Raw genomic sequence first — 9,650 nt, forward strand, 5'->3', positions numbered from 1 at the left:
AAAAGTGACATTTTTTAGGAGTTTAATAACAGATTTCTTAGTTGCTTCCTGCCTGGTAAATTACAAAAGTGTTTTCAAATTAATCCTAGTTCCCAATATCGAATTTCGGTTGACACTATTCCTCTCCCATTGAGCCCTTGTGGGACTTTTTCTCTCTCAATGGTCTTGCTCTCCTACTTTTTTTTTTTTTGGATGGTTCATCCAGGCCAGCTTACGCGCACCACGATTACATCCTCAAGGGAGATTTTATATATATATAATTAATGTCGCCGAACGGGTGCAAACCCAAGACCTCCCCTAAGGAAACAAACATGAGAATTCTTTACTGCAAACAAACATAATGGAAACGCTTAAAAATGTCACTGTTTAAAAAATAATCAAAATTATTTTTCATATTTTTTAAGAAATAACACTTGATGGGTTGTCAAATACAATTAAATTACTGAATCCCATTGGGGTCGATTGAGAATGATCATGATCCAACACCAATCTAATAGTAAATGGAAACGCTGATGGAAACCTTTGAATATTTTTCTAATTATAAAAATGAAAATATTTTAACAAGTTTATGCTAGGCAAGGCAACGATACTTCACTCATGACGTCAAATAAAATTTCGGACGATTGGATTCCAAATTTAAGGTCGAGATTTTGGTCTGATGATCTGAATTTTTTCGCTTTGACGTGACATGCATTGACTAAGGGCCTGTTTGGTTACTGAGAGATCAAAATAGAGATTTCAAATCACGGACTCAAATCCAGAGCAGGTAGTAAATTAACGTTGGTTAGTTTGAATTTTTGGAATGAAACAGATTTATCCAAAAAATATTTATTGAATTATGGTTCAAATCTTTAACGCTTGATAGTATGGATGAAACCCCGGTTTCACCTCATACCCATAAATTCGACACGTTTAGTGTAAAATGTGAATTTAGATTTCATGAATCTAGAGATTCACACAACCAAACAGGTAAAAATCTCCCATTTGTGAATCTAGAGATTTGAAATCTCTGGATTCGCATAACCAAACAGGCCCTAAAGCAAGTTCGGACAAACTGAGCAGGTGTTGATGTCTCTATAAAAAATATTCAATGTGTTAAAAAAGTTTCTTGTTACCATTCATTACAAAGAAAGAAAAGACGAGACGATAAGATAAATGCGTGTAGTAAGTGGGCGGAGGAGTGTTGGCAAGATTCGGATTTGAAAAATTATATTGCATCTGCTGGGGAAGATCGGGACGACTTTAGTGCACCTTCTTGTCTTGTGCGTGGAAATCGGGCTATGGAAATAACTGCAATCGCAAACTCGCCAATAACACATTTTCTCATCTTATTTCATTTTACATTTACACACCATTAGTAGCGGAAGCAGGAGAACGAAGCAGCATTCTACTCGCATCAATCGTCCGTCTGTATGTAACTCAATTCTCCTACCGATAGAACTTCTTCTTCCTTTGTTAACTGATCCAGAATCTTATCTATTTACACCTGCAAACCTTTATGAAGCTCCAAGTTGGATCTTCAAATTATGATGTCTTCATCAACTTTAGAGGTGAAGACACCCGTAATAACTTTGTTGGACGCCTTCACATGGCTTTAAAGCATCGGGGAATCCGTGCTTTCATTGACAGCGAAGATCTATGGAAAGGAGAAGATATTGGAGCGGCACTTGTCTGAGCAATAAAAAACTCCAAGCTTTCCATTGTTGTCCTAAGTGAAAGATATATAGAAAGCAGTTGGTGCCTCAGGGAGCTCACTCAGATTTTGGAATGTCATTCAACTGATGGTCAAATCATTTTCCCCATCTTCTTCAAGGTTAACCCATCCAACGTCAGAAATCAAACTGGATGTTTTGAGATTTCACCTCAAAGACATAGGAAGGAGGCGCGCGAAACTCTACAGAGATGGAAACAAACCTTGCAAGCTATTGGAAACAAGAGTGGATGGCATTTCAATGACGGGTCAGTCTAATTTGTCTCTCAAGTTATAAAGCTAGCATTACATATATGTTCATCTTGTATTTTAAGCTCATTTTTTTAATCATTCACAAGTTTCTAGTATCATAGCAGTGAAAAGAAATGTCTATAACAAAAATTTCTAACACCAAGAAAACTTTATCTACTTTAGATGTTACTTTACTAGGCTTGGAGTTTCACTTCTAGCTCTTTTGTGAGTCTTGATTTCCTTCTCTACTAATTGCAGGGATGATGAATCAAAGTTGGTTGAGGATATTGTTAAAAAAACTTGGATTCGAATGAACATTGTTCCTTTGATTGATATTAAAAATCCTGTTGGACTAGAATCTCGCGTAGAATATGTGTTATCTCTTTTTTCGAGTACATCAAACATTGGCTCTAGGGATGTTCAATTTATAGGAATATGTGGTCAAGGTGGCATGGGGAAAACAACCATTGCAACTGTAGTATACAATTGCATCGCTAAATTTTTTACCAAGACTTGTTTTATTGGAGATGTTAGGGAGAAGGCATCACGAGCAAATGGCATCGTTTATTTGCAAGAGGAACTTCTTTATGTTATCTCTCGCACAGAAACAAAAATATGCAGCTCTCAAGAAGGATCGAGATTGATCAAAGAAAGGTTTCAGAAAATGAGAACTCTGCTCGTTCTTGATGATGTGGGTGATCGTACACAAATAGATGCCTTGGCTCGTGATCTCAGTTGGTTTGGCTCTGGAACTAGGATAATTGTAACAACTAGAGATCAAGGTGTTCTTGGCGGAGTTCCTGAAAGTTGTAGAAAGATATTTGAGCCTAAGGAATTGAAAGATCAAGAGAGTCTTCAAGTCTTCAGTTTAAATGCGTTTTCAACAAACCAACCTCCCGACAATTATAAAGATCTTTCAATTAAAATAGTAGGCACTACAGGAGGGTTGCCCTTAGCCCTGGAGGTTTTGGGTTGATTTATCTATGGCAAAAGATAAAAGAGTATGGGAATCCAAACTTTGGATGTTACAACAACTTCCTGATGATACTGTTTATGAAAAGCGGAAGACAAGCTTTGATAATTTGCATGATATTGAGAAATCCATGTTTCTCGACGCTGCATGTTTTTTTTATAGGATGGAAGGTGGAAACCGTAATTTCCATATGGGAAGCTTGTAGCTTTGAGCCTAGAAGCCATTTAGAAGTTTTGAAGAGAAAATCCTTCTTAAGGATTCAAATGTCAAATTATGAATGGAAAATTGGAACTTTGTGGATGCATGACCAAATTAGAGATATGGGAAGGAGAATTGTCTACAATCAAAGGCCTGAGACTCCTAATTGCCATAGCCGATTGTGGTCTCATGATAATATCACAAAGGGATGTAAGGTAATAGCTACTCAAAAGTGACAAAATGCTAAAAAAATGCATTAAAAGACATAACTACATTAACAAAACCCTATATTTTACTTGTATAATCATTTAGACTAATTTTTCTTCCATGTAGGGGAATGAAATTGTTGAAGGTATCACCTATAAGTTTCAGTGGAATGAAGAAGTTTGTTTGCGTATGGAAGTCTTTGAGAAGATGCATGAATTAAGATTACTAGAAGTTAATGGAGCAATCTTGAAGGGAAACTTTCAATGTCTTCCTTCTCGGTTAAGGTGGCTAAGTTGGCAGCGTTGTCCTTTGGAAGAGCTAACTGCTGATTTCCATCACGAAGAACTAGTTTCACTTGACTTAAGTCAAGGAAGATTTAGACAAGCTTGGAATAAATGGCCTCAAAATAATGTAAGCTAGTAGTATTTTTGTTTTATTCTCTCTAAAATTTTTTCTTTCCGTCAAGAATATTATTGAATGTTATCCATTAGTAGTAATATCGTTCATTCATGTTTTTGTTTGTTTGACAGCTATTTCAACAATTGAAAGTTCTCACACTCAATAATTGTTACGAACTCTTTGAGTCTCCTGACTTCTCGGGATTTCCTCGATTGGAGAAGTTGGATCTTTCTTATTGCTCAAAATTAGTTAATTTGCATGAATCCATTGGGAAGCTAAAACGGCTTGTTTTCTTGGACTTGTCTTCTTGCCGTGGTCTTAGGGAACTCCCTGACAGTGTATGTAGATTGAATTCTCTCAAGCAGTTACTCCTTATGGATTGCAAATCATTTGAGGAACTCCCGTACAATATAGGTTGGTTGAGCTCTCTCCAGACACTTGATCTTGCTAAATGCCGCTCACTCAAAGAATTGCCTCGTTCGATTGGTGCTTTACATTCTCTCCAGAAACTTGATCTTACTGGTTGCCGCTCACTCAAAGAATTGCCTCATTCCATGGGTGGCCTAATAAAATTGACTGAGCTATCCTTGAGGGGAATGAGGATTACAGCACTCCCTGATGGTATTGGACTGTTGAACAAGTTAGAGGTGTTCAAATCTTTTTGGCAACGCTGGACTACAACGTCTTCCCAAAACAATGGTGACCATGACGTCTTTGCGTGAGTTGGTTCTTTTTGGATGCCCCTGTCACATCCCACCCGTCGGTCTCGGTTACCCGCCCGACAACCCGTGGGTGCGATCCGTCACAAGATCCAAGGTTTTAGTCTATCAACAATATTTAAAACAAATAAAGATTATCAAGAGCAAAAACTATTCAAAAAACTGAATTAAATGAATTACAGGAGTCCAAAATACTCCAATGTCAATAAATAAAGGAAAGAAATAATGAATAAAATGGAATAAAGGTTTCAGCGGAAGTAAACAAAAAGGTTATATCAATTTCTTCCCAGTTTCCTTTTCTAAATCTAAAAAGTGTTTTTCATGGATCTCAAGGTAAGGTGTTCTCAATAGGTGCGATAAGCGCACTCCATGCAGCTACAGGAGCTCCCGCACATGCTATTTCCATCTCCCACTGACGATGCCACATCTTCTTCATGCGGGATGGTTCCTTCATAGGAAACCAGTCCATCTTCCTGTAAAGTTCCTTCTTCTGTGCAGGCTAATAAACAATACAAAATAAAGATGTGAGTTCTAAAGAACTCAGTAAGAAACAATCAACATCCCATCAATATATCCAATAATGTCAAGATACATGAATGATACTATGATTTCTAACTATGCAGGTCTCTAATAGTTGACATGCTTTAAGTTATACACTAGCCCTCCTCTGGGTAAGTCTCATCACTTTGATCCGGCAAGGACTGGTTACCTCTGTAGGGATCCTGGGCAAAGGGGGTAAGTCCACACCTGGCTCTTAATTCCATGGCTGGGGGTTAAGTCAACACTCTCTTACCACGACTGTTGGTAATGAGTACTGGCGCATGTCGAGGTTTCTAATCCAATGCAAGGTCATATTGGTTACATGTCTACATGAAGTCCAGATACATCCCCTATGGCACCAACCAACTCGGTTCAGTATCCTTCGCAACCTAGGAGAGAGAATCCTCACGGACTGGATACCTCTGTTGGACTCCACTCCTTAACCCTATGGTCATCCACATATAATTGGGGCGGATGCTCTCATGATTCCTCATGAAACCCGGTCCGATCCTTGGTCATCCATGAGCCCAACCCTAACATATGCAACCCTACCATTTATATGACTAACAATGGACCACCAAGTCACATCACTATCATCACGGGTCACTCGGTTTCAATCCCCCTACCAAAAGGGTAGTAGCGTGTGGGGTACCTAACCATGCAATCTAGACTCTAACTAAATAATGCCATCAAATAGTAAAGACAGTGCTGGAGACATCAGCAGGCATGTGTCCCATTCCATAGCCTCCTGATATCCCTAGCCAAGATATCCCAAAATAGATACCTCATCTATCAGAACCATATACCAACTACCATCAATCCATAACATACATAATCAATACAATATGTATATAAGTAAGACAAACAGTAGTAAATTAATATGATTTTTATACAAAACATATAAACAGCAGCATATGTAAAGAAATATGATTTCAAATATACACTAGATTAACATATTATAAGTCTATTCAAGAGATAGGATGAATTGTCCTTACCTGCATATAATAAAATTGTCCGTAAAAAGAGATCCGATAACAATTATATGACTTTTCTTTCAAACAGTAGTTACCTATATACAGGGTTACAGTAACACATAAGTTAAATGAATCAATTTGAATCAGAACCAAAAACCATTTGGTCTCTGTTTACCGGCCGGTCGCTTGGGCTGGTCGCTTAGGTTGAGCGACCGCCACTAGTGACCGCCCCAAAAACAGTGAGTTTCAATCCGAAACTCAGGCTTCTGATTACTCAATTTCAATCCGGATTTCGAGTAATCTTGACCTAAGTCTCGAATCAAACACTCCCTAAGCCAAAAGGGTGAGGGAAAACTAACCATTACCATCAATAGATTACCCATAACCCTCCCCTTGACTGGATTAACCATCTCACGGAAACAGGGTTTTCGTTTATGGTTATTCCGTCTCAAGCAGATTAAAAAGAGAGTTAAAATATCCAAGGGGGTAATCACAAAGACGAGGGAAAAAGGGTTAATACTAATTTAACGGACAAAGAGAGTAAAGAACGAAGGATTAATTCAATACCTCACGCCAGAGAGTCAGAGAAGGAAAGAACTGATCTTCCAAGTCATTGTCAGTACTCCAGAGACTCTTTCGGATCTTCCCTGCAGCCATCTAACCTCCCAAATAAGCAACCACGAATAAAGTATTCGTTAATTAGACGGAGGTTGCCTTTTATAGAAGTCAGGGGGCAAAATAGGGCAAAATCGGGCAAAATCCCCGAAAACAGACTGGGCGGTCGCTTGGGCCGGTCGCTTAGGTTGAGCGACCGCCACTAGTAACCGCCCCCATGTAATTTGCCATACAAGGGTGCTTTTACTAGGGAGTTGATACCCAAGGCCAACCTAGCCTAAAATAGGAGATGGGGGAGATCTTACCTTCAATTCGGACATCTCTAAACAACACCTGACTTCCAGAATTCCAAATTCCAGCCAAGGCAGGCTCTTCAGATAATGGATCCAGATCCATGGGTCCAGGGTATGGATCATGGGCTTCAATCTGGATACTCCACAAGTTCACCCGACTAGACCTTCGGGTTCTCGGACCTGGAATACGGATCTCGGGTTATAAATATGGGGGTTGTTACATTATGCCCCAGTCTACTTAGCATACCAAATCTGCCCCCCAATTTAATTGAATTTGATCTTGAGGAAGCAATAATTGAGGACATGTCATACATACAGAATCTGAAAAACTTGGAATTCATTGAGGTTGAATCATATCGTATAATGGTAGAGAGAGTTGGAGGGTTAGCGGGTATGAGCTGCTATGTAACAAAACTACCAAATCCTTGGAGGCTGACACGAGACTACCTACAGGTCCTTAATTTTCTTAGTTTCTCCTCTACATAGAAATAGAATAGATATCCTCCTCTAGTTAGGAATGTACTATGTATCTTAATTAATGATATAGTTTATTATTTTGAGATTGTTATAATTAATTAATGGTATTTCTTAATTGATTGTTTCTTCTCCTTTCCTCTAAATTGCAGGAACCACTTCTCAGAGATATTCCTGAAAATAAGAGACTGGTACCATTGCAACGAAAGACTGCTGAGGAAGGTTCTAGATATTTCTTGATCCCTAACGATGATGATATCAGTAGCAGCATCAGGTTGGTTATGCGTGTTTCTCTCCGCGTCTACCAAATTAGGGGCGTTTGGCAACCTCCAGGAAGTGAGTTATTGTGGCCAAGGTGGCTCTACGTGGACGTTGCAGCTTGTATCCACAGAATGGGTAACAAAACCGAATATAAAATCTGCCTGGAAATCAACGGCATCATTGAATCTGACTTCCGAGGTGATGGTATAGAATTGTTTCATGTATTCAAAGGATTTGATTGGTTCGGGGTTCCACTGGAGGGAGGAGATGCCATTGAGGTCAAATATTTGGACCCAATTCTTATGTGGTATATTGGTTCTGGAGGATCCGGAATGGTTTCAATCGGGTACAAGTGCAACCTGACAGCGGTGAATTTGTTCCTGATAAAAAAGGAGGGGCAGACGACGTTTGGGGATGAATGCTATCCTTGTGACGATTTGAACCTGCCAACCCTTGGCGACCTTGTAAGTTGTCTCTTCTATCCTGTCTATTTCTTCTTTTTATCACATTTTTCTTCACATTCCGACTTAAAAAGGAAAAACTTGATAAAGCTTAAAATGAAGAGGTTTTTTTTTTTTTTTTTTTTTTTTTTTTTTCTTTCTTCTTCTTAAATCTCAGTAAATGATAACTTCTAAATTCAAGTTCAAATAAAGTAACTCTATTCTCAATTGATTTTATTGCTAATCGATATCAAAAGAGTTTAATTTTTTATAAAAATATCAAGAGAATTTTTTTTTTTGGGTTACAAAACGGGGTCAAAAGACCCAAAAAACAAAACAAATCAAATTAGAGCACAACTCTTGAGACAATCCTCTCTAAGGATGTCTGCCATTTCCTGCGGGGGATCATTGAAAAAGACCAGATCATCTCTTCCAATTAGCCGCCTCTTAGACAACCAATCAGCAGCCTTGTTATTTTGACGCCTCACATGACTAAATCTAACATGGCCTTGAGAAGCATATAGGCTTCGAATTTCAGCAACTTATCTTCCCATCGATCCTTGCTCGTTAACTTCTGGTTCCAGTAACCTTATGGCCTTCAACGAGTTTGATTCTATTTGGAGTGGCCATGCTCCCATATCCAATGCTACCTTTACCCCTTCTTTGATTGCGCACAGTTCCGCCTCTACTACATGGCATAGAGGAATCTTGATAGCAAATCCTCCTCTGAACATGCCTTCTTGATCCCGAATCACCCCAGCTAATTGAGCGTAGCATTCCTTCACTTTCACAGCAGCATCCGTGTTGCACTTAAACCATCCTCTTCTAGGGCATGTCCACCCTAAAACTTCCAATTCTTTACTTGGATCAAGAACAGGGCTTCGGCATGTTGTCCAAGCTTCCTTATTGGCTCGATAAAATTTTTTGATAATGAGCACACCATTCCCTGGTCTGGAAAAATCTACCTCATGGATATCTCGATTTCGCCATCCCTAAAGAAATTGTAGGGTACACACAAATCGCTCAGGCCAATCATTGCTCCATTTGGCAGCAAACCCACAGATATTGGCATAGATCCATTCCTGCTTTTCGCACCTAAAAAACCATATTTGATTTCGTGGTTTAACCATACATTTCCAAATGCTTTTGCAAAGCAACAATCCCTAAATACATGTAATACATCTTCCACCTCTGTCATGCAAAGATTGCATTTATCATTATCTTGAAGATGCAAGTGGCGCTTTCTAGCATTAGTCATCAACCTATTCTTTACAACTAGCCAAAAGAAACTGCAAAATCATTTTGGAAGATGAAGTTTCCAAGAAGTATTCCAAAATTTTTCATCGAATATTCCCATATCTACAGCTGGTTCGTTCTTTATCAATGTCTCATATGCAGAGTGTATCGAAAAAAATACCTTCAGTGGATGGGATCCAAGACATCACATTAGATCCATTGTTACTAGAGGGGAGTGGGAAATCCTTCAGTTTGGTGCAGATTTCTGTAGGGAGGTATCCCTCAATTTTTGTTGTCCATTCCATGCCATTACTTTCCAAGTATTGGTTAACGACTTCCCACTGCCACTGACTGGGAACTGGAGAAATCACATGGTCTT

General features: G+C 38.9%; 1 protein-coding gene across 2 annotated transcripts; it reads left to right on the top strand.

The window, feature by feature from the left end:
• Positions 1 to 1,216: 1,216 nt before the first annotated feature.
• On the top strand, positions 1,217 to 5,247 carry LOC148998668 (disease resistance protein RPV1-like). 2 transcript variants are annotated; one of them, XM_089141794.1, is made up of 4 exons: positions 1,219 to 1,959; positions 2,201 to 3,328; positions 3,447 to 3,731; positions 3,851 to 5,247. In XM_089141794.1, the coding sequence occupies exons 2-4, from the start codon at positions 2,984 to 2,986 to the stop codon at positions 4,439 to 4,441; spliced, it is 1,221 nt and encodes a 406-aa protein (XP_088997920.1). In that variant the 5' UTR covers positions 1,219 to 1,959; positions 2,201 to 2,983; the 3' UTR covers positions 4,442 to 5,247. The 2 variants fall into 2 exon arrangements, with proteins under 2 accessions (XP_088997919.1, XP_088997920.1); XM_089141793.1 differs by having other exon boundaries at positions 1,217 to 3,328.
• The last annotated feature ends 4,403 nt before the right edge of the window (positions 5,248 to 9,650 follow it).

This window comes from Hakea prostrata, unplaced genomic scaffold (assembly GCF_041222555.1).
Source record: "Hakea prostrata isolate BN-2017 unplaced genomic scaffold, UWA_Hpros_2 contig_195, whole genome shotgun sequence".
NCBI classification, from domain to species: domain Eukaryota; kingdom Viridiplantae; phylum Streptophyta; class Magnoliopsida; order Proteales; family Proteaceae; genus Hakea; species Hakea prostrata.

Excerpts from the sequence above, each read along its gene's own strand:
- LOC148998668 (XM_089141793.1), top strand. The coding sequence starts at position 2,984 with ATGATACTGTTTATGAAAAGCGGAAGACAAGCTTTGATAATTTGCATG. Across the intron at positions 3,329-3,446 it reads ATATCACAAAGGGATGTAAG|GGGAATGAAATTGTTGAAGG; the intron begins GTAATAGCTACT and ends TCTTCCATGTAG. Across the intron at positions 3,732-3,850 it reads ATAAATGGCCTCAAAATAAT|CTATTTCAACAATTGAAAGT; the intron begins GTAAGCTAGTAG and ends TTTGTTTGACAG.